Source organism: Desmodus rotundus, chromosome 5 (assembly GCF_022682495.2).
Source record: "Desmodus rotundus isolate HL8 chromosome 5, HLdesRot8A.1, whole genome shotgun sequence".
NCBI classification, from domain to species: domain Eukaryota; kingdom Metazoa; phylum Chordata; class Mammalia; order Chiroptera; family Phyllostomidae; genus Desmodus; species Desmodus rotundus.
The window spans coordinates 119714948-119741106 of NC_071391.1; the positions used below are offsets into that span (position 1 = coordinate 119714948).

Genomic DNA, 26159 nt, shown 5'->3' on the forward strand with positions numbered 1-26159 from the left:
AAAAGACTTAGGGCTGTCATCTTGGTGGCAACTGCCTACTAAGATGACAGCCAGACATTTGGGGTTCCTCTGGTTATTAGTGGCCAGCAACAAGTTATTTGCAAGCGATAAAATCTCCTTGCCTTCTGATCAAGATGGTGGCATAGCCAGATAATGGATCACCTCTTTGCACAACCACATCAAAATTACAACTAAAATACAGACCCATCACTCAGAACCATCAGAAATTGAGTTGAATGAAGTCTAACAACTACAGAATTAAAGAAACTATGTCCATCCAGACTGGTAGCAAGGGTGCAGATGAGAACCGGCTGGTCCCACACCCATGTGTGGTGGATAAAAATTCGAGGGGGATATCTCAGGAGCCAGGACCCCCTGACCCACATCAGGGCCCCCAGTGCAGGGTTCCAGTCCAGGAAAATAAGTCCCCACAACTTCTGGCTGCAAAAACCAGGGGGGATTGAGTCAATGGAAGAAACTGCTAGAACCCCAAGTAGTTCCTCTTAAAGAACCCACACACAGACTCACCTACTCAGACTTACTCCCTCTGAGCTCCAGCACAGGGGTAGCAGCCTGGAAGGCACCAGTGGCATACTGGGAGAAAGTGAAGTGCCTAGCATCAAGGTGAGCAGAGGCCATTGTCCCATTCTAGCCCCTCCTCCTAGAAAGCCATAGAGCTGGCAAACTGGTGCCATATCTGAGACTCCATCAACACTGTTTGACCCACCTTGGAGATTCCCAGAGACTCTGCCCCATTCAACTTACAGGCTCACCCAAGCTGCTTTTCCATATGCTGGTCTTAGCTCATGCCTCACAACTTCCTATATTCTGTCAAACAACAGCTGGCCTGTGACACCCCCAGGCCTGGCACTAGCAGCAGCTAGCCTAAATTCACAGGTTGCTTTATCCTGGGAATCTCCAAGACCAGCATAAGTAGCAGGTATTTCATATTGCATTATAGCTCAGGCAGGGTGGCCCTGGGCAAAACATAGGTGAGGGCTGACCTTGGCCTGCACCACGTAGGAAACCCCAGGGCCAGCACACCCAGTGAGCAGCTACAGACCACGTCAGAGCACCACCACCCTGCCCCTGCAGAGCCGATCCTCCATGGAGGGTGGAGGTTGGTGTTCAGGGGTCACAGCCAATCCTTGCAGCTGACTGGCCTGGATAAATCCCTCCCATTGATCTGCCTACAGCAATCAAGGCTCAACTACAACGGGAGGGTGTACTCAAGCCACATAAAGGGTGCACCTTGAGTGCGCAGCTTGGGTAACAGGGGAGGCTGTGCCACTGGAACCTACAGCAGGGGTGTCAAATTCATTTTCACCGGGGGCCACATCAGCCTTGTGGTTGCCTCCAAAGAGCAGAATGTAATTTCAACTTCTTAACAGTTAAGGAGTAGTTATATTTATATAGTCCTAAAATTATTTTGGCCCTCTAAAGGCAACCGTGAGGCTGATGTGGCCCCAGGTGAAAATGAGTTTGACACCCCGGCCCTACAGAGCACCTACTATATTAGGCCACACTACCAAGACATGGAGTCAAACCAGCTCTACCTAAAACACAGAAACAAACACAGGGAGGCTACCCAAATGAGACAAAGAAACATGAACCAAATGAAAGAACAGATCAAAACTCAAAAAAAAGAGCTAAATGAAATCGAGATAAGCAATCAACCTATCTGATGCAGAATTCGAAACACTGGTTATTAGGATGCTCAAAGAAGTTTAGTGAGGACCTCAGCAGCATAAAAAAGATCCAGCCAGAAATGAAGGATACACTAATTGAAATAAAGAACAATTTATAGGGAAAAAACAGTAGAGTAGATGAAGCTGAGAATAAAATCAATGATTTGGAACATAAGGAAGCCCCCCCCCCCCAAAAAAAAACACAGAACTAGAAGAAAAAAGACTCCCCCCCCCCCCAAATGAAGATATTATAAGCAGCCTCTGGGACAATTTCAAGAGGTCCAACAGTCACATCATATGGGTGTCAGAAGAAGAGAAAGAGCAAGAAATTGGAAATCTATTTGAAAAAATAATTAAAGAAAACTTCCTTAATTTGGTGAAAGAAATAGACATGCAAGTCTAGGAAGCACAGAGAGTGCCAATCAAGATGGATGCAAAGAGGCCCACTCCAAGACACATTACAATTAAAAAGCCAAAGGTTAAAAACTGAGAATCTTAAAAACAGCAAGGAAAAAGAAGTTAGTTACCTACAGGGGAGTTCCCGTAAGACTGTCAGCTGATTTCTCAAAGGAAACTTTGCAGGCTAGAAGGGATTGGTAAGAAACATTCAAAGTCATGAAAAGCAGGGACCTACAGGCAAGACTGCTCTACCCAGCAAAGCTATCATTTAGAATCGAAGGATAAAGAGCTCCCCAGACACCATTCTTATACAAAATGTTAAAGAAGACTTATTTAAGAAAAAGATTAAAACTATGAACAATAAAGAGGTAAAAATACATATCTACCAACAACGGAATCTAAAATACAAACTAAGCAAACAAGAGACAGAATCAGGGATATGGAGAGTGTGTGATGGTTGCCAGATGGGCAGGGGTTGTGGGGGAATGGGTGAAGAGGTAAGGGGATTAAGAAGTACAAATAGGTAGTTACAGAACAGCCATGGGGATGTACAGTACAGTATAGGAAATGGAGTAGCCAAAGAACTTATACACATGACCCCTGGACATGAACAATGGTAGCCTGAGGGAGTGGGAGGTGACAGGTGCAGAGAGGCAAAGGGGGAAAAACAGGGACAACTATAATAGCATAATCAATGAAATATAATTAAAAAAAATCCTGTTTATAATGACAAGGTTTAAAGACGAATGAAGATAGGGGACCGAAATAACTAAGGGCAGGTCACACCCATTAGGATGGCTATTATTTAAAAACAAACAAATAAAATAAAACTTCCCCTTCCACTGCCAGGAAATAACAGGTGTTGATGAGGACTGTGTAGAAATTGGGACCCCTGTGCACTGCTGCAGGGAACTGTAAAACGATGCAACTGCTATGGAAAATCGTATGGCCGTTCCTCAAATATTAAACGTAGAATTATCCCACAACCCAGCAATTCCCACTGCAGTGGTATGTCTACAATAACTGAAAGCAGAGACCTGACAGATATTTGTACGTCCCTGTTCACAGCACCATTACTCACAACAGTCGAAAGGTGACAGCAACTTGGGTCCACTGACACGTCCAATGAATAAACGAAATGTGGTCTATACGTACAATGGAACATTATTCAGTCTTAAAGAAATTTCTGACAAATACTACAACGTGGATGAATCTTGAAGATGTTCACATTATGCTAAGTAAATAAGCCAGTCATAAAAGGACAAATGTATGATTCCAATTATAGGGGGTAACTAGAGCACAGAACAATTCAAACAGACAGAAAATGGAATGACAGTTGCCAAGGTCTGGGGGAAGGGAAAGTGAGATTTATTGGTGTGAGAAGTTGCAGTTTGGGCAGATGAAAATGTCTGGCTACTGACAGTGGTCATGGCTGCACAACAATACAAATGTACGTAATGCCACAGGACTATACACTTAAAAATGGTTACAATGGACCATGTGAATTACTGAGCCAGGCTGGCCTAAGGCCAATTTCAGCTTCTTTGCACCTTAAATTCTCTCATTTGTACAACATAAGTTAATATATTTAAAGTGTTTAGAATAATGCCTGTTATATAAAAACTTCTAGGTAACTTTTATTATCATTAGAAGTGAGCTTTTTAAGATAGTTTCACACAGGTACAGAAAAGAACACTGTAACTCTAAAGTATTATGTTTCTGGTGTTGTAATGGTCTTTTCTGGAGAATATTAAACTTTTGATTCTGTAATCTTTTATTTCCACAACGAATTTCATTGACTGTCATTCTATCTTACTTATGCCTAATTCTGGAGAAATTTTCAATCCAGAAATCATTCCTCACTTGCTTCCTCAGACAGTTTAATTCTCAATCCTCACACTTTCTGGCCCATCTGGGCCATTTGATGTATCTTTCTTTTGTGGCAGCGCATCTACTGACTCTTCTAGCTTTTCAGCTGCTTCTTCCCTACTTCCATTGTTGGTTCTGTCTTTGACTACAAAACACAGGAATCACCCATTGTGGTAACCAGTTTTCTGCACTCTATTTATTTAGACCTAGCTGGGAGACACATTAAATCTCATGGTGTCACTGATCATTTCCTCTTTGATTACTTCAATTTCCCTCTTTTGAGCTACTCCCATAATTCCAGCAATAGTATGACCATTTCATAATTTTAGCTCTTTATCTGCCATCTCTGAAAACGGTGGTCTCTGCCAATGACTATCCTCACATTAATTCCCATGAAACACAGGAGATACACATACCCATTTTCTTCCTGAAGAATGTATAGTGCTTGCTACGCAACACTGAAACCAGTCTTAGTCCCCACCAGAAGCCAAATAAGCCACATAACGCTAAATCTTTTCTCCTCTAATTTCTACTGTAGCAATTATATGTTAGCCTCTCCTCATCAACAGTCACAACCTGGCAAAATTTTGGCAATCCAATGTATTTTTTGATGCATGGCTAACAGTTTAAATAAGTAAGTATTTACTGCCTATTGAGACAGCAACTTCCTTGAAAGAGAAATTATGTCTAAAATCTCTTTTATGTTCTACAAATATTATAGGGCACAGATTTAAGAATTTATGTTAAGAACCACTGATTGATTGATCAACTAATTTTAGAGAGGATGGAACGGGGTGTGAGAGGGAGGGGGGAGAGAGGAGGATAGAGGGGAAGAGAGAGCGAGCAAGCAAGAGAGAGATTTATTTGTTGTTCCACCTATTTATGCATCAGTTGATTCTTGTATGTGCCCTCACCGGGGATCAAACCCACAACCTCTGCGTATTGGGACAATGCTCTAACCAACTGAATCACTTAAATCAACCAGAATTGAAAGAGGTATGTTACTGAAGAAGAGAGGAAGGAAAGATAAGGAAAATTTCACTGAAAAGGCAGAAAGGTGAAATCTAGGAGTAAACTAAAGGCAATTGGGGGCCCTGGACAGCTACAGAAGTAGTTATTTATTTAACAGCAACTATTAAAAGTCTTTATTTAATATTCATCAGGATTAATGTCCTGTCTTTTCTTACCTAAATGTAAGACAGCCTTAATATTTCTAATGTCAAGGAGGCTTTAAAATCCAAATTTTGCCTTCAGAAAACTGGGTATTATATAACACCACTGAGCTAAAATTTCATCTGAGACTGGTTTCTTTGTTAATTAGGGGTAAATTATTTCTTTAAATGATATATATATATAATTTATGTAATATATAGAAATAGTTTTATATCTATGAATGGATATGTGTTTATATATGGATGATTCCTAGTTCATTAAAACAGTCATATTAAAAGTCATATTAAAACTGAACATTTTTATAGGGAAATGCAATTAAAAAATATTTGAGCCACAAAATTAAATGTTTTTATATAGAAATGTTTATTTTTTGTCACAACATTGTAATATATTTGAGTAGATATATTATTTATCTTGTTATGGAAAAATTGCTAACATCCTTAATATATAGGAGCTTGCTAAATAGCAGGAACTTATAAAACAATGTTGAAATTCGTTCATTAAAATTGGACAAAATGTTTGCTTAAAAAAAAACAAGACTAAAACAATGCTGACAAAGAAAATCAGAAGATGAGAAATACCAGATTAGATCTTGCAGTGTAGTACATTTCTTCTGAACTGTCCAAAAAACCATCACTGTCGGGCTGTTTAGCAGAGACCAAGAAACCCAAGTTATTTACACTTAAGACTGAAAGCCATAAATTCACAAAGGGAAATTTTCTTAAGTAAGTCCTGCTAACGTAATTTTGTTAAGGTGAATGCAAATCAAATCATATTAAGGAGCTTCTAAAAAAGCAACACTGCAACAAATTGGCTCTACAACGCAGTTACTAAATTAGTACAGAATTTAAATACATGCAATACCAACTTAAAAAGAGAATGCAAATAAACTGCCTTATTAGCAAAATACAATTAGCATTTATAAAAATCATGACTACTTTTTCTTCTTAACCTTCTCCATCCTCTACATAAATGTCAGGCTTCAATATTGTAATATGGTCATTTTAAGAATTTTTCTTTAACATTCCTTTCCCCCATGCTGGTATACCGAGTGGGAATAACTCCAAAAGTTAAAGGCTAAAGACTCCTTTTGGATGATTTTAGTCAAGTGGATTAAAATAAGCCTTAAATTTAAGAAGAAAGTTCCCACTTCAACCCTTAGTACTTATTAGCAGTTCCTCTGTTCTCATTGTTAAATAGAAAAATAATGCAACACTATCTGGAGCTCTGGTAAAGTAGCTGCACTAGGACTAATTATTTGATTTTTAAGTCTCATGTTTTATTGTTCCATAGACTATTAACATCTCAAATATGTGCAAAGCATTTTGTTTCTAAGACTACATCTAATCTATTATATGTTTGGAAAGAAGTATAAAACATTAACAAAAAGGAATCATGAAGAGAAAGTTCATATAGTTAGCAAGTTTTAAATGAAGACGAACTTGATCTATTATGTATGCCTACTCTCTCCTGAGTTTTAGTACTCTAAACAGACTGACTCTACTCTGATGTTTAAAAAACTGGCCTATACTCTTAAAAGACTGCCCATAAATTTAGTGAGAAGGACTTTTATTGATCCAACATTTTAGTGTGAAATTATGGCATTTATCCTAATAAATACATATACAAAGAGATACTCAAAAACTGAAAAACAACAATAAAAAAGAAATTAAGGGGCCAGCATTAAAAACATTTAATGAGAAAGTGGTAAAGCCAGTAAGTTTTTCCTAAATAATTTTGAAAATATTCAATCTCAGCAACACAGATTTATTTATTCTGCATTTCAGAATGACTTACCTTTTTATTTCCCCAAATGCATTTGAAAATCTTAATGACCAGTTTTTTAAGTCAGTTTCAATATATCATGAAGACTAATTAAAACATTTATTTTCAATGTTAACATTCCAAGACTAAACTACTTACAAGTTCATGATGTGGTTCTGTCTCCTTCCTTAAGGGTGGATCGAATTTTACTTGGCCAACTAAAAAAGAAAAAAGTAAAGCCATGATCTGTTTCTTTATTCTTACTGGTAATACTAATTTAAATAGTTACTCTATGGCAAAACACATTTAATTTTACTATCTACCCTACATTAATCACAATCCAAAGATTTAAATAAAGAATCTGTTAGCCAGAAAAAGTTCAAGAAAAGTCTAAACTGTTAAAGCTTAATCTGTTAATAATAGGCCTTTTCCATAGTAAAAAAGAAGATAATTAGCAAAATTATGTTATAGTCAGGATGAACTTGCTACTTCATTGTGACCTGGCATAAAACGGAGACAATCTTAACTGAGGACTGAAGTGGGCAGACAGCAATTGAGGCAGAGAGCTTTTGGAAGCCAGTCTGCAAGATGGCCTGGTGTTCACAAACTTATGTAGTCCCTTGCCATAGCCCAGGGTTGGCCTATGTGACCAAATGAATAGGGCAGGGTGATGGCATATCACTTCCAAGCTGAGGCTCCTGTCTTGGGCTCTATTGGATCACTTGCTCTGGGGGAAGTCATGCTGTGAGTAGTCCTAAGGAAAGGCTACATGGCAAGGAACTGAAGCCTGAGGCTAAGTTATGTAAGTAATCTTGGAAGCGAATCCTCCAGCCTAGTGAAGCCTACAAATGACTGTGGTCCCAGCTGACATTCTGATTTTAACTTCACAACAAACCCTGAGCCAGAACCACTGGTTAAAAGTTGTCCCAAATTCCTGACCCTCAGAATATGAGTGGAATAATAAATGTTTATTGTTTTAAGCTGCTAAATTTTAGGAGAATTTGCCATACAGCAATAAATAACTAATATACTACTGTAGCTAAAGTATAAAGTAGCTAGACCAGACATAAGTTAACAATACTGCATTCATCTTTCTTCTTGCTGTTCTAATATACTGAAATTTCACTACCTTTACCTTAATTTCAGTATCTCATCATTACCTGATTTTATAGCCTGGGTACAACACTCAAGAGCAATGAGATAAAAAATAGATGAATATAAATATAAACATTACAGTTCGACTAGTAAAAACTTTAGCCAAAACTGCAATTCTTAGTTAAGGCGGGCAAATGAGTGAGGTTTCAAAGTATCATCACTTTTACAATTGTTTTGATTTTAGCTTAATGTATGATTAATTGTGAATGTTAATACCAATTAAAGGAGACCATGAGATTAAAACATTTTGTAACATTAGGCACAAGTAAAAAAGGTTGAGAAACATAGCCCTGTAAGATCTCCATTTCTGTGTGACTATGTGTAAGCTTTATAGCTGTTAACGGACTAGGTATCAATTTTTGGCCCTTGAAGATAAGCAGGCTCTTCAATAATGGGTTCCTTATACCTGTTCACATATGATCACATATCAAAGATTACAAAATAATTTTTAGTAAGGTATTAAAACAATACATACATCACCTCAATAGAGGTGTACTGAACAGCTCTCATCTATGCTTGTCATCAAAAAGCAAAATTAAATCTTTAATGAAGTTACATGAGGACCGTTTCTGCATCCATCTGCCTTGTGGTATTGTCACACATGAACATGCCTATTTCCCTTACCAGACTGTATGATCACTGACTACAGGGATGCAGAGATGTTATCTTAGAATAACCTCCATAACAAGGACAGAACCCTAACTGTAGCAGATGTTCAATACTACAGTACTCCGGGGAATGCATTCCCAGAAACGGGGACCCATATAGCAAAGTCCCTATGGAGATTCACTGGCATCACTCTTTTGTTCTCTTCAAATTCCCTGAAGGTATGACAAACTTCCGCCACAGGATCTTCCAACTATTGTTCAAATAATTTTTGGCCAATCATCTCAGGCTGAAATTCTGTTTATGATGCTCTTAATGATGTCAAAAACTCCTACTTATCTTGAATGTAGGTCAAGCAACACACCATACACTTGTCTTTTAATACCCAGACGAAAACTCCTTTTTAGCGTCTTTGAGATAGCTCATTATCACCTGCTGAGCCCTCATTAGCCATTATGGGTCAAAACTGATCCTACTGAGGCAGACAAGAGCCCCTAAATTACTTCTTCTTAAAGCAAGCCTTTGTCACATTTAACTAATGGTAGAGGGGATCTCCTAAGAGGAAAAAAGTAACACCTTTCCACAAATGAGTCAGCTGTTATATGTATGCCACCTAAGCAGCATTTAGCTGAATGAAGAGAAAACCTTGGTTGCAAGGAGAGACACCATGTAATTATAAACATGAAACATGTTCAAGACAAACATTATTAAAATAAATTATTTTTCTAAAGCTTGCCTTTGTAAAAAAAGTCAACAGCATTACTGACCATTCTATACATCATCTCACGTGAAATCATAAAACATTCTAAATCAATAGGGATTAGAACATTGTGTGCTTTCTGCCCTAGCTCCCAGATCCACTCCTCCTACTCTTCTGGATGGTGATGTCTTCTTTAAATCCTTGATTGTTAGATGTACATACAGTTCGATTTTCTGGCAGTTCTGGGTACTTTTTGTTTTGAGGTTAGTTGTAACCATTATGGTTGTGCAAGGAAGCAAAGCATGTTGCCTATGCCTCCACCTTGACTGGAAGTCGGGAACGTTTTCTTTTTTTATTAAGTATATTTTAATGATTATGCTATTACAGTTGTCCCAATTTTTTTCACCTTTATCCCCATCTCCTCCCTGCACCCCCCAACCCTCCAGTATTTCCCCCTCTTTAGTTCAGGTCTATGGGTTGTACATATAAGTTCTTTGGCTACTCTGTTTCCTATACCATTCTTAACCTCCCCCTGTCTATTTTATGCCTACCAATTATGCTTCTTATTCCCTGTACTCCCCCCTCATTTTTTCCCTCCCCCTCCCCACTGATAACCCTCCATGTTATCTCCATTTCTCTGATTCTATTCCTGTTCTAGTTGTTTGCTTAGTTTTTGTTTTGTTTTTTTAGGTTCAGTCACTGATCGATATGAGTTTGTTGTCATTTTAGTGTTCATATTTTTGACCTTCTTTTTCTTAGATAAGTCCCTTTAACATTTCGTACAGTTAAGGGCTTGGCAATGATGAACACTCCTTTAACTTGACCCTTTCTGGTAAGAACTTTTCGGCCTTTCCATTCTAAATGATAGCTTTGCTGGATAGAGTAATCTTGGATGTAAGCCGTTGTCTTTCATGACTTCAAATATTTCTTTCCGGCCCCTTCTTGCCTGTAAGGTTTCTTTTGAGAAATCAGCTGATAGTCTTATGGGCATTCCTTTGTAGGTAACTGTCTCCTTTCCTCTTGCTGCTTTTAAGATTCTCTCTTTATCTTTAATCTTGAGTAACTTAGTAATGGTGTGCCTGGTGTGCTCCTCCTTGGATCCAATTTCTTTGGGACTTTCTGGGCTTCCTGGAAGTATATTTCCTTCGCCAGATTGAATAAGTTTTCCTTCATTATTTGTTCAAGTAAGTTTTCAATTTCTTGCTCTTCCTTTTCTTCTCCTGGTACCCCTCTCAGGTGTTGGAATGTTTAAAGTTGTCCTGGAGGTTCCTAAGCCTGTCCTCATTTTTTTGAATTCTTGTTTCTTCATTCTGGGTGAATATTTATTTATTCCTTCTGCTCCAAAATGTTGATTTGAGCCCCAGTTTCCTTCCCTTTACTGTTAGGTCCCTGTATATTTTGCTTTATTTCACTTTGTGTAGCCTTCATTTCTTCCTTCATTTTGTGACTGAGCTCAGTCAATTCTGTGAGCATCCTGATTACCAGTGTTCTGAACTCTGCATCAGATAGGTTGGCTACTTCTTCAACGTTTAGTTCTATTTTTGGAGTTCTGATCTATTCTTTCATTTGGGCCATAATTCTTTGTTTCTGAGCACTTGTTAGGTTTAAGGGGGCAGAGCCTTAGGTATCTGCCAGGGCGGGGCAACCCTCTTTGCTGTGTTGTAGTGCAGTATGTGGGGGACAGGCCCAAGAGGGAACAATGCCGCTAGTTTGCTCTGCTCTAGCCCCACTTTCCAAGGAACTCTCTTGTGAGACTGGGAGTTTCTCCAGCTGTTGCAATCCCCACACTGATTTACAGGTAGAGGTTTTGTGTCTTTAGTTTCCCGTTCAGCCAGCCCTATCTCTTCTGCGCTGCTGCTCCGTCCCTCCCACGGGTATGGATGTTTCTTTAACTCCTTGGTTGTCGGAGTTCCATGCAATTTGATTTTCTGGCTCTTCTGGTTGTTTATTGTTTTTAAATTGGTTGTTATCCTTCTTTTGCTTGTACGAGGAAGCAAAGTGTTTCTACCTATGCCTGCATCTTGGCCAGAACTCGGGAACGTTTTCTTCAACAGTTGTCTTAAGTTACCACATCACCTAATTTCCCTAAGGTCATTTTGGATTTCAGGTCCCTAAGGATAAATCTTCAGCTCACAGAGAAGTGTTATTATAAGCCTGACTGCACGAATTAGCATTTTAAGTCATAGGGAATTAATGCTTCCAAGAAGAAAAAAGTTAAAGCACTGTTATTCCAAAGATTCCTGTTGGCAGTTTATCATTAGTAAGTTGACGGTACTGTATCTCATGTGAATAAATGATCTGTCATGCTGAGTCCATAACTTGGTTTGTCTGTAAGAATTACTTGGAGAGCTATTTTAAAAGGCAGAATCCTGGGTTGAGCAAGACATACTGAATCAGGATCTGTGGAAAAGTAGGGCTTGAGAATCCGTTTTTAAAGGTTCTCAGGTTATTCAGACGTTCAGCCAGTGTGCAGACCTCTACCTCTCCTTGATACTCAAAGACTAGCTCTTGCACCATCAGCACCTACATACCCTGGGAACTTGTTAGAAGTAACAATCTCAGGTCCCATCCCAGATCTACCGAAATCAGGAACTGCATTCTAACAAGCTCTCTCGGTGACACACATACATAGAAGTTTAAGAAGCACTGTTCTAATTTTTTCTCTACTGCCCATTCTAGGGATTTTGTTTCTCTTCCCAAATAATAACATAAATACACATCCCTCCTACTACCAAAAATCCCTCAGGTACAAGGAAAATAAAATTCTTACTGCCTTAATTAAACTTTACCTTTAAAGGGCTTGATAAAAAGAATACTTGGAAGAAAATAAAGCAAAAATGCTATAATAAAACTACAATTTAAAATCTTACTTGTCCTCCAACCATCTAAATGCTCAAGCCAGAAAAATTCATATTTATCCTGAATACTTTCTTTCTCTTAAGACCTACAGCTAATCCTTCAAAAAATCATCTTGGCTACTGTATCTTCAAAATATATCAACAATTTGCCTACTGTTCATATTTCACCTCTAACACCCTGGTGTATACCATCATTTTCTCTACTGAGGACTATTGCAGTAACCTCCTAACCAGGCCTTTGCTTTCAGCCTTACCCCCATGTAAGTGTACTCTCAATAAAATGGGGAGAGGGATTGTTTTAAAATGAGTCACATTATCTCAAACCTAGCTTAGTTTTCAGATGTCCCCCTATTTCTTTCAGAGAATAATCTGAATAAACTATATATCCCTGCCTGACTCCTCTTCCACTTTACCTACTGCTCTGACCTCATTTCCTCTCACTGTCCTCCTTCGTTCCCTCCACTTCAGCCCCACAACTCCTTCATTGTTTCTAGAACATTTCAAACATAATGTCCCTTTAGGGACTTTGCTATGACTGTTCCCTCTGCCTGAAATTCTTTTTCCTTAGACATCCACATAGCAACCCCCCTTTCATTCCTTAAGTCTTGGCTCAAATGGAAGATTCTTAGTGAGGTGTTCTTCTATAAACTTATTTCAAATTGAGTCTCTCTATCCCTAACAACATTTCTGATGCTTTATTTTGCTCTATTTTTTCTAAGTAGTATTTATCTTCTACCATTCCTTATAATTTATTTATGTAGTTGAGTAGAGGGCTTTTGTATCTGCTTTGTTGCTCCTGCATCTCATTTACTAGAATGGTGACAAAGAGTAAATAGTGACATGTAATAGGTATTCAATAAATATTTCTAATACAAAACAACAGAACAAGAAATCTTATTTGTCAATGTTAAATTATAAACCATGTACAGCACATACTTACAGTTTATCTCTGAGCGTGTTTTTTCTTCTCTCATGTTTCTACTCGTTGAATGAATTCTATGTGGCACGGCAACAAGAGGCTAGGCAAGAACAAAATCAACGTTGTAGCATTAGATAATCGAATCATAGTCTGGTCTACAAAATTACTCAAATATGAAATAAATACTTCATTTTATGTAAAAATGGGAATGAAGTACAACTTTGCCAAATATTTTTTTTAAAGGCAACCACGAATTGGAACTCTTTAGTTCTCAAACTGGGAGCTTCTCAAGAGTAGGGATATATTTTACCCATAGCAGGTTCTCTTATTTAAATATAAATATTCAAAATTCAATATTTCAATAATTCAATAGCTATTCAAAAGCTATAGCTAACTTGCCCAGCTGCAGGGGAGAAAAACTGTAATAAAAAAAAAAATTCTGCCTCCACTTCTTATTTCAAAAAGACTGAGGTAAATGAAATGAAATAATGCTAAATGTGTTAATGATTTATGGTCCTTTCACTTAGTAAGCACATTTTTCTACCTTTATGTTTTTTGTGTAGGAGCAGCCTTCTATTTTCTTTCCTTTTACTTTAAAAACTTTTCTGTTTTTGCTACTTTCTGAGAATTCTGGGGTATAAGTGGAGTGGGGATGAAGTCTCCTTCCTGTTAATTCACATCACTTCCTTCAAAGTCCATCTGTGCGTGGTCACTGAGCACCTGTTATTCAGTTCACACACAAACAGCAAAGTGTGTACGTGTGCTGCCTCCTTGTCTCCCACGGATTATACACTTGGGACATTTTTGCAAAAATTGACAACTCAATGTGGGAATTAGCAAATACAGATAAAACTGATGCAAAGAAGTAAAAAGCGATAATCCTGGATAGTGTCAGAAGTGAAATTTAAATCAAACATAAATGGCGTTAAGGAAGAAAACAGGTGACGGTGAGAGAGCTGATGTGGTCACTGTTCAGGAAACTGCAGACGTACAGCCAGAGCAATTGAGTAAGCTAAGCTCAGGTGAACGTACTGTCACGAATGAAGAAGTACTGTAGTTGGGACAGAACAGATGAAGATACCCCAGAAGAAAGGGCGCCAGCAAAAACCTTCCTATTACTGGTATACTGAGATATCTCATGCTTTGAAAATGCGAAAGATAAAATGTTGGAAGCCCATCCAAACTGAGAAAGGAACCTGATACCACGGCACAGAAAAGGTACTCACTCCGTCATAAAGTTATATGAAAAAGGCCAGCACTGTGCAATCTACTCAGTAAGGAGACTACTTGATAGTTAAACTATCTATAAAGTTTTTTTTTAAACAAGGGAACAGTGTACTAAATAAATATGAGTTTTACTATTTTTTCCATTTCCCTACACATTTATAACTGCCAGTGAGAGAGTTTTTAAAGTTTTGACATTTTTTTAAGGTCACAAACTAATTACAATCCCCCCACTGATTGCTAAGATTGCTTTGCAGGGTTTCAGCTTACATGTCACTATCGCAGTCCTGCACTGCCAGGTAAACTGAGGTCTGAGTTACAGAAGAGTTTATAAAGCCTGAGTTTTTAAAAAACAAAATCAAGCAAAACAAAACCCAACTTTCTCCCTAGTATAATTATACGGTCAATAAGAAGTTACATTTTTAAAGTTTTACGTTTCCAAACTCCTTTCCAGACCTTTAACAAAAGGACAGATAGCTTTATTTAATCAACTGTATAAAGACAGCTAGACCAATGGTGAATTGACAGAAAGGTTCTCTCTGATTTAAGATAATCGACAACCACTTTTCTGACCACAGAGAGCTACTGTTCTTACAGCTTCATCAATGAAATTTACACCATTTTTAAGTGCCTTCCATAAAGTCAGTCAAGTTAAGGCTATCCATCTCAGTTACAGACCCAATAATAGAATTCTGCCACTGTCACATATAGTGAGTTTATCTTTGGTGCCACTATTATCAGCTGAGCTAGGAATGTTAAATACGCCAATGGAAGTAAGGCTTACATTAGTATCAATGCTTCCACAGCATTACAGGTATTTCATTCAATGATTACACTGGTTCATTTTTAAACATTTCCATAGTGGACAATTAGAGTTTTAGTCACCGAAAAAATCCTATACTTCTTACTAACCACTAGTAATTCATTGGGTTGTATAAGGATTCTTTTTGAGAAGAAAACTGAATAGAAATTTTAAGTATATTCTAACATCTTGTTTATGTGTTTCCCATTTGCAATCTCTTCTACAGTGGATGATTTATTTAGCAACTTCATCTACAATGACTACTTTAAAATAACTACAGTAACTTCAACAAGTGGGTTAGATGATCTGCCTTTGCTATTTTCAGACAATAGCCACCTATAACCAACAAGAAAAATCTAGCACATGATTTCCCTAGGAGAGACTAAGTCAGAGTTGGTTGTTCCCTCAATAGTTTTTCTTCTTTTTTTACCTTCACTTAAGGACATTTTTTTTTCATTGCTTTTAGAGAGGGAAGAGGGAGAAAAAACATCAATGTGAGAGAGAAACATCAATTGGCCACCTTCCTGTACACACCAGACTAGGGATCGAACCTGCACCCTGGGTATGTGCCCTGACCAGGTATTGAATCCACGATCTTTAGGTCATGGGATGATGCTCCAACCAACTCAGTCATACCGGCCAGGGCCCCTCAATACTTTTATACTTAAATCAGCATTACTGAAACCAAATTCAGAATTTGAAAAAACCGATTTTGGAATGTACATACATATATAATGTTACATATTCTAGTTAGTAACAACAGTTCCTACCTCAGGATCATCATCATCAAAATCATGGTAAGTGGAATGATCAGGATTATTCACTTTATCCAAGAGTTCAATTGCCAAAGACCGTGTCAAAGGTTGTGTGACAAATGGGTGCTATAAAGATAAAATAATAAAGCACAGAACACTTATTAGAAATCTGATTGAATGACATTTATCTTTTGAAAAAAGACATAGTCAGGGCAAAAGTAATACCTGCAATAACTTTTCAGCTGTAGGTCTTTTTTTTGGATTTTTGGTAAGTGCCATTTTCACAAAATGATGAAAACTATTTGACCTAAGAAATTAAAAAAATTAAACTTTTCACTTTCAATGATTTTTTCCCTCATAACTATAAAAGTAAATAACACAAAGATACTCACCACTTCATTTTATCCTTTAGTTTAGGAGGCTGAAAATTGCTTTTTGTCATTAGAAATAATGCTCTGAAAAAAATCAACAACAAATCATTATGCAGCATTTTAAGACTCCAAATTAATATATAATGTAAATTCTATTACTCTTACCCCAAAATAAGGTAAAGCAAGACAAAACCAATCATTTGTTCATGAAATTTCCTTATTTAAACATAGGGTTCTTTAACTAGGATACACTGACCTCATTGGATGTAGGTCAAACATAGGAGGCTGGAGCTCAGCAAGTTCTATGGCAGTGATCCCCACTGCCCAGAGATCACAGAGCTGATTGTACCCCCCTTTCCTCTCAACAGCTGCGACTTCTGGAGCCATCCTGGAGGAAATATTCCAGAAAAGAAAACCTTCTGTTTATTGTATTTTCCTTCACATTCCCGTAAGAGGCACATGGAACCAGCACTATCTAAGTTGAAATCTACTTAGGATTTGCTGTCTGAAAAATAAGTATGCAGTACTTACAAGGCCCATTCTCCTAGGAACTCATCATTTTATAAGAACCTCCATCCCAAGCCCCTACTGGTGACTTGTTACTTTGTTATACCACCTACTATAAAGGTTTGTAAAAATTTACAATCGCTACAGAACATATCCCAAATTTGTCCATACCCCAATCTTTCTTCTTCTGCATAGCAAAATTCTAGAGAAGTAACATCTTGCATAAATATTCTATAATTTTTAGCTCTACCTCCTTATATCAATAAACTACAATCTGGCCTCTGTTTTCATTGACCAAAACTATTTATTGGGGCACCAATAATCTTCATTTAGTACTTAACTCATGTTTACCATAAACTTAAATGGCATTTTTTCAGTTTTATTATAATGGTGGAGAGGGTATATGAAAGTGTCTGTTTTTAATTTAATCTTTATTATATTTCTTCCATTACTGTTTAGTCCACTTATACCCCCCTCCTCCCAGCAATCACCACACTATTGTCCATGTCTAACCCCTTTTCCTTTTTGCTAAAACTCCACTCCCTCACCTGCCCCCTCCACTAGCTGTGAACAAACTAAACTAAAACAAGGAAAAAGGTGTCTGGTTTTTAAAAATAATTTATTTATTCACAGAAAAGTTGCCCAAACTCAGAATTATTTTTTCTTTCTTTTAACTTTCTTATAGTCTTATTCTAATTATGCCTGTATAAAATTTGTATTTGACTGATTTAAATAATTACACTAATTTTCAAATATTAAAATTTTCAAATACTATAACACAATTTTAAAAATAATTGAGATAAAGATCTCAACTCTTACATATCAAAAGAGAGATTTAAATCAGTAGCCTTACTTATGTACATTTGTCTTCCTGGTACAATTTCAGGGAAGTCAAGTAAGTCAGTAAAGTTACAAAAAATAATGCTAACTTTCAAATGCTTGGTCTTAAAATCTTATTATTCTTCAAGTAGCTCTATAAATATACAAGTTATTGTAAGAAAAGTGAACACTAGAGTATGTCAATTACTACTTTATGATGGCTACAAAACAGCTAGCTGGTTCTTACCCTAAAGAATCCCAGAAAGGCTGACAAAGTTGGGTTATAAACTTATAAAAGTAAGAATGAGGTTGGGGCTGAAAATGTGTATTAGAAAGTGTCATATCTAAATAAAAAACTGTTAGTGCTCCAGATCCCTCCTTGTGTCCTTCAGGACTCAGAAACTGCTCCTTCCCCATTCCAAATGGATAAAGAACAAGAGAAACTGAGAGAGAGGCTTCAGACTGAAAAATAGTAGAAACAAGAAAAGCAGGGGTTGGGGACAGGAGAGGTCTGTGTCTAGAACAATGAGGTCCCCATCTTCTTTCACCCGCTGAGTCCTCAGTGCACACCAGGTTTAAACACTACCTCCACTGCACACAGCGCTATGAATCAGTTTATAGTGCCTTGCTCTTCAACGAGAACCAGAAAATAAAGATTGTAAGTCATCTAAGGGAAGCCTCCATCATGGAAGCATTAGACTAAAAAGTTGAGAGAATCTTATTGAAGGCAGAACAAAAAACACTTTTAAAAAGTGGTACAAAATTTAAGAAAGTTAATGGATTAATCCAAGTGGCTCAAGATATAACCAGTGACTTCCAGAAAGAGAGAGCAGAATAAAGTATAGCAAAGAAATTATCAAAGAAATAATATAGGAACATTTCCCAGAACTGAAAGACACGAATCTCTTGATTGAAAGGTACAAATGTCAAGTATAACAAATAAAAGTAGAAACAACAAAAAACCAAAAACATTCTGAGGTACCTCATCATGGAATATCAAACCACTAGAAATGATTCTACGGGGCAGGGGTTATATTCAAAGATCACACTTTCATCAGCATCAGAGAAAAGAAGACTCTTAATACTTCAAAAACTGCAATCTAGAATTCTACATGCACCCAATTATGAGTCAAGTGTGACACTAGACATGCCGAGTCTCAGAAATGATACTCAAATTTCTCAGGAAGTTATCAGAACACGTGTGAGGGGAACAGTAACGAAGAGAGGAAAATTTGGATTCCAGGAAATGAATTCCCAAGCTGAAGATGAAAAATTCCCAGGGGTTACCCTGGCTGGTGTGGCTCAGTGGATTGAGCGCGGGCTGCGAACCAAAGGGTTGCTGGTCCAATTCTTAGTCAGGGCACATGCCTGGGTTGCAGGCCAGGTCCCCAGTGGGGGCCACATGAGAGGCGACCACGCATTGATATTTCTCTCCCTCTCTTTTTCCCTACCTTCCCCTCTCTCTAAAAATAAATAAATAAAATATTTTTAAAAAGAAATTCCCAGGGTGAAGCTATGCAAAAAGACCTTGAAAATAAATAATGCAGGTTGGAATATGAGGGAAGAAGACTCCAAAAAGGATTATTGTAAGAAAAAAAAATTAAACAAAGCAAAAAATAAAAATAATTTGATAGCCTTTATGATGTGGGAAATTGTATACAGGCATGTTATAGAACTGTAAAACGCAAAAAGGTATTAACAGTATAACAATTGACTCAGCAAGTACACTGCAAGAATTAGAAGACTGGAAGATGAATGAAGAGAGCTAAAATTCTCACCTGTCATAATACAGTGTACAAACAATAACAAATATACTACTAGAGATGGCAGAAGATACAACTAGATCAGTTTTAAAATTTTTTTTTTCAATTTCTCACCTAAAGATATGTTTATTGGCTTGAGAGAGAGAGGGAGAAACATCAATGTGAGAGATAAACATTGATCGGTTTCCTCCTGTATGTGCCCCAATCGAGGACCAAACCAGCAATAGGTATGTGTCCTGACTAGGCCTAGAACCCGCAACCTTTTGGTGTACAGGATGACACTCCAACCAACCGAGCCACCTGGCCAGGGTCTACGTAAGTTTATAGGCCCTTTAGCTCTGCTGAACTTTTAACATACACACCCATTTGATAAAAAGACAAATCAATACAAAAAACACTATATATCGTCTCCTAAGTATGAAAACAAGTCCCCCGGATTAGTGCCATCCCACTGCTGACGAGGCTGACTACGAGGGCATCGGGAGTGTTGGCGCTTCAGCTGAAGGAACAGTGGGAACAAAAAACGCTCTACATCTGCCCACCACTACATCACAACGACTAATAGCACATCTAGTACACAGTGAGTGATCAAAAACATTTATTGAGTAAATTAATGAATAATTTCTATAGAATGGTTAAAGAATACCTAGCAGACAAATACAGTTTAGAAAGATCTGTTGAGGCAACTAGTAGCATTCCAGATTAATGAGGGAGACACAGGTCATATTGTGGAAGATTCCAAATGCCAAGAAATACATATTTGATCCTGTGTGCAAGCAAGATATGTCAAAAAGTCTTGAGCAAAGGGGTACTGTAAATAATGGAAGGCTGAAATTTTAGCCAAAATATGGACTAGAAATGGGGGTGATGAAAGATATTTCAAAACATCTGTGAAAATCCATGACACGAGGGGTGGCAAGGGTTGGGTGTTTCCAGCAGAGCTGGAAAAGGGTCCCTAAACACATATTAATCTTCACGGTCTTTTCCACTTAATGAAAATTAACATGGTAGAATATTTTTTGCTGTGTATTCCAGCCACAAGTATACACATGCCTAAATTACTTAATCTCTGATAACCTTCTTAATGTTTTCATGCTAAAGTTTTTGATTATTTAGCCTGTTTTTTGTAAATGCTGTATTCAATAATGAAAAGAATACAGAAAGTTAAATTATCAATTAAAGTGCAATTACCAATATGGTGTACCAATGAAAGACTTCCGTTTGGCAATTGTAGCTGTTATCTGTGCAGATACTCCAAAATCAGCTATTAAAAAAAATGAGAAACATTTAGAAAATTGAGAGAATGTAATACTTAAGGCAACATGAGAAGAGGCTTTAATTATTATTATTTTCATTAAACTAATTTTACAGAAATAAGATATCCTCAAATATCACATTAAAATTTTAACTTTAACAGACTAGCGTTAAAATATCACAAAGCAGTCAGCATGCATCATAACCAAATAGATTCCCATGTATCCCCACACGAGTCAAATGACAACAAAAGTCACAATCAAATACTCTGGATGAGAAAGAGAGACCTGGGAGAATCTAACTTGCCGAACTTAATAATACGATTTCAAATTCCCAGGACCTAAAAGTGAAGGAGTATCACTGGAAGGGACCTAAAGTAGTAATATATTCTTATTCACTTCCTGTCACACCCTTGAGGACTGACATCAAATGAACTGATAAATCTATTAGTAAATCTAGCTAGTTGACTTGAGAAGATACCCAAACAGAACATCCCCAAAAATCTTTCCTTAGCAATACATTCTAATACCAATTCCAATCATTCAGGAAATTTTTTATGTGGAATTTGTTGCTCTTCTTTAGGTATGTTAAATTCCAACATTTTCTCGTTTTTTAATGATTTCTAAATCCTTATCAACTAAGATACATTATCTATAGGATGTCTTTGACTAAGGCACACGATGTTAATATTTTGTCTTAACAAATATTAAACTGCTCGTAGGAACTGTTACTAAGTCATAAACAGGTGACTGCCTTTCCCATACTTCGAGGTGGCTTAGGAAAATTTTATGGCTTATGTTAACTGGGTACATTACTTTTAAATCTAATTAGTTCTATTGAAGGATATAGTTTTATTCATTTTATAACAAATATATTTGTGGATTTTTATTTCTTATTGTAATATATAGTTCAAAATAACTATTTCATATTTGCCATTAAATACTTTATTTAATACCTAACAGACATGACTTTGTTTACAGTAACTTTGTACATGTTTCTTGTCTTAAACTTTTAAATTATTAAGGTTTTGAATTCTATTTTAATCATAACTTGACAACCAAAAATTACAAAATAAAAGTTAAGGCATCTATGAACACAGTAAAATATGGATGATGTATTATAGAATTGTATGCCTGAAACCTGTACAATTTATTAACCAATGTCACCCTAATAAATACAAAGTTAAAGCATCTAAAGTACATCCCTTTTTTAAAAAAGCTTTATTTATTTTTAGAGAGAGGGGAAGGAGGGAGAATAGAGGGAGAGAAACATTGATGTGAGAGAGAAACATCGATCAGTTGCCTCTCATACACGCTCTGACCAGGGACCGAACCCACAACCCAGGTATGTGTTCTAACCGGGAATTGAACCAGCAACCTGTCACTTTGGAGGACGATGCCCAACCAACTGAGACACACCAGTAAGGACTAAACTACATTATTATATAAGTAACACTATATTTTATTTTTAAAGCTAATGTAAAGAATGCAGGATTTTTTGGCATCATTGATTTTGTAATTTTTGTTTACCATGTTTTTTGGTTACGAGGCAATTTTGTACAGATTTCTTAGTTAGAAATCACATTCCCAGGGTGACAGGTGTTTCCAAAGGTTACTATTTCATTCTATCTCTACAACAAATCTGTCATATGTGAAGTGCAGATTCAATCCCCATTTAAGAAAGAGGAAACAGATACAGAGACATTATGTATGCCTCACAATGAGATTTCCACCTAAAAATATATAGATGCTGCTCGGAGAGCAGGAAACCTAGTCCTGCGGAGGAAAGTATAAATTTACTAGTTTTGGAATAAATTTGCATTAGTGACAAAACTTTAATTTACTTACCCAATTTCACATGACCATTATCCGTTAATAGAATGTTAGCTCCCTACAAAGTGAGAACATTTTAGTTACAGTAGGAAACATTTTATCAGATAGCACATATAATAAGTGTACGTATTTAAAATAATCACAAGTGGCAGCCTTAGACCTGGAAATAGTTAAAATTGAAAGTATGCCCAATTAAAATGTTAAATCATTATATGCACAGGAAAATTTACTGTTCAAATTTGAAGCAGTTTGACTATGCTTATAAAATGTTCTGCCTTGCAAAAGCTATTAACACAATATAAATGTTACTATGAAAGTGTTATATTAGTTTTCATCTAAATGTTATTTTCTTACTGATCAAACACTGTCACTACACTAAAATGTTACCTTATACTGGCATTTCAACTCCTTGTATTATATTTTAAACTTGATTGCTATATCCTGTCAAAAAATAAAAACAAATCTCTAACTCATCAGTTGAACCAATGCTAGTGTGTTAAACTGAAGCCTGCTGCTTAGTATGTGAGACGGTCTGTAATATGTCTGTCCAGAGTTTCAGACCATTCAGGATATGAACAATTAGCCACAGGCCCACAGAATTAAGATGTCACTTGTCTACGTGACTAGGAGACAACAGAAAATATATAGTGGTCTGTCTGTGTGCTCCCAGTTCCTGGCACACAGATCTGAAACCCTTATAATTTCCTAAGTGATAAGAGCTCTAGGAGCATCTTTTGTTCTACTACTAGGTCTTTAACCCTAGATCTTGACAGAGCACTCCTGAAACCATTGTAATATCCTGGGTGATGGGTGTGTCTTCTGTTCTAGGTGAGCTCCTGGGTGGCTCCTGGAATGAGGTCACCAGGACACCAAGCCATAATTAGAAGCTTGGAATTTTTAGCCTCACCCTCATTACCCAAAGAATGGAGAAATACTAAAAATGGAGTTAATGATGGATCACACCTCGGTGAGGAAGCCACCATAAAATCCCAATAGTACAGGGTTTGGAGAGCTTCCGGGTTGGTGCACATGTGGAGGTGCTGAGAGCGTGGTGTGCCTTGGAGAGGGCACAGATGGTTTGTGCCTCTTCCCACATACCTGCCCTATGCCTCTCCTCCATGTGGATATTCATCTGTATCCGTTATCATATTCTTTAATAATCTGGTAAACATTAAGCATTCCCCTGAGTTCTGTGAGCTGCTTTAGTGAATCAATAGAAACCAAGGAAAGGGTCTTTAAAACCTCCAATCTAGAGCTGGTTGGTCAGAAGCACAGATAACCTGAGCTTGAAACTGGTGCCTAAAAAATGCGTGTGTGTCGGGGGGAGAAGTGGCACAAAAGAGGGGAGGTCTTGTGGGACTGAGCCCTTTAATATGTAGGCTCTGATGTTACCTCCAGATAGTGTCAGAACTGAGTTAATTGTAGGACATCCAGCTAGTATCAGAGAAAGTTGCTTGTTATGGGGAAAACCACACGTTTGGTGACCAGAAGTGTCAGAAGTGAAGTGTCCTGTGTGAGTAGTAAAGGAGACTCACAGGAAAGACACAGTAGGGAAGAACTGGGTTTTTCCCTACACAGAAAGAAAAAAAAAAAAACCCTGCGTTTTTTCCATTATGACAACCTAGTAGCATTTTAGCTACTTTTGCTTTTTGACCCAAGTTCAAAGATGGTAATAACTACTTTATTTCCAATAAACTCAAAGCTTTTGAAGGAGATAGAAATACTATCTCCCAAAGGTACTATAGACTTTTTATTTATTTATTTTTGCCTTTTCTGCAACTTTTAAATGAGCAAGCAAAGGTAAGCAGCCTCTTTAGTCCACGGTGCTATCAATCATGTAATTATAATCTTAGGGGGAAAAATACTAAGAAACCCCTTCCTGCCCCACACAGAGGGGAAAATAATATAAGACTACACCCCCGATATTATTGTAACTCCATGGAATAAAGGGAGAAATGAGAAAAAATAGAGAGAAGGGACTAAAGCTGGGATTTTAACTTGATCTAGACCCTAGCTCTCTAGACTTATGCCAAAGTCTTCAAAGTTTGGTCTTTCTTCAGCTCCACATTAATTTTCCTAAATCGCAGTTTATACCACATCACCTGCACTTATGGCCCTCGATACATCCTTCCTTCCATCCATTTATCCATTCCTCTCTCCCTGGGTGACCAGTAGCAACTGGGTGTTATTTTAAGCTCTGAGTTATAGTAGTAAATAAATTCTAGCTCCCAAGTATGAAAGAAAGAAAATCTAAAAATGAAAATTCACACACACCCACTCACATGAATGAATGAGTGAATGAATGAACAAATGAATGAACCAACAAATGATTCCAAGCCAAGTAGAGATAAGTACTCTGATGATATATAAAGCAGGAAGGAAAGGCTTCTCTACAGCAGTGTAATCTGAGCAGAGATCTGGGAAAGGTGAGGGTGCAGAGCCATACCAAAATATGAGAGACCATTCTAGGGACAGGGAACAGCAAATAAAAAACCCTGGAGCCAGAATAAGCTCAACATATTCCAAGACCAGGAAATTTGGTATGGCTGAAACAGAATGAGCAAAATGGAGAGGAGTGTGAGATGAGGTCAGAGAGAAAGCAGGGGCCAGATCATGCATAACCTTGTAGGTCATACTAAACCACTTGCATTTTATAGAGTACGATGGACAGTTTATAGCAGGAGAGTGACAAGATCTGATATTAAAAGATCACTTTGTTTGCAAGGTGAAGTGGCTACAGAAGCAGGGGCAGGGAGACTAGTCAGAAGGCTATTACCCAAGTCCAAGTGAAATACATATACTAGTGGTCAAAAAAGGTAGAAATAGTGACAATGGTCAGAAGCTACCCAAAGGGGTCTGAACTCTGAAGTCCTGAAGTCTGGCACACGAGTCCTTGCATAATGAAGCACCAAACCACCCAGCCAACCCCACCTGCTATTATTCTCTCATACAGTCTCTTCTTCTCAATAATGTGGTGCTGCTTTTGTACTTTCTTCAATGACCCTTCACTTTCTGGCATCTGTACCTTTGCTCACATTGTTCCCTCTGCTTAAAAGCACTCCAAACCTCCATTCTGACAAATATCTGCAAGTCCTTCCAGATCACTTAAGTGCCAGGGACAAAGAACTTTTCTTGATTTACTCAAATTCTTATGATCTCCTCTCCCTTTCAACGCCAAAGTGCTTTGCTTATGTCTCTTTAGTGGTTTATGAAAATTACTTAAAGTAGAAGATCTCAACAGATGATCCGAGAGTCCACTGAAATTTCACGCAAAATTTGAAGGCATGTGCATAAGGGCATTCATTTTCTGAGGAGAGGTCCATGACTTTTATCAGAGATGAGAAGGACAGCACGATAACAGAAACCAGAAAACGTTAAGAACCTTTATGCTAGGGAAAACTTCACAAAACAAAAGAGGAAGAAAAGAAGTAGGAGAGAAGATGAACAAGAAAGAAGAGAAAAGTAAGTGAAAGGAGAAAAATATCTGAGTTGGGGAGACAGCGGTATCTTCAGAAATAACCTCTGAGTCCTGCCATAGCACCTGGTTCACCACTGTGCTAACCTCAGCACGTCCAGTGCACCCGTGCGCCTCTGCCAGGCAAATGAAAGACCACCAGAAATTATTAAAGGTTAATTTATCCATCTGGAAACATCATTAACGATAGTTCCTTGAGACTGAATGTTTACTATCATTTTCAAAG

The 26159-nt window shown here is 37.5% G+C and overlaps 1 protein-coding gene across 3 annotated transcripts in view; it reads right to left on the reverse strand.

Annotated features, from left to right (window-relative positions):
• MAP4K3 (mitogen-activated protein kinase kinase kinase kinase 3) overlaps positions 1–26159 on the reverse strand; it is a 76618-nt gene that overhangs the window by 45726 nt on the left and 4733 nt on the right. For 2 of the 3 annotated variants that reach the window (XR_011651239.1, XM_053924475.2), the window contains exons 5-13: positions 22474–22516; positions 20564–20636; positions 16540–16671; positions 16305–16367; positions 16138–16219; positions 15928–16038; positions 13153–13231; positions 7053–7111; positions 5711–5773 (exon numbers count right to left, since the gene is read on the reverse strand). Coding sequence is in view for 2 of the 3 variants with exons in the window: in XM_053924475.2 (XP_053780450.2) it covers positions 5711–5773; positions 7053–7111; positions 13153–13231; positions 15928–16038; positions 16138–16219; positions 16305–16367; positions 16540–16671; positions 20564–20636; positions 22474–22516 (705 nt within the window). In the remaining variant the exon portion in view is untranslated. The remainder of the gene's footprint in view (positions 1–5710; positions 5774–7052; positions 7112–13152; positions 13232–15927; positions 16039–16137; positions 16220–16304; positions 16368–16539; positions 16672–20563; positions 20637–22473; positions 22517–26159) is intronic. The other variant, XM_071221540.1, reaches the window with a different exon arrangement.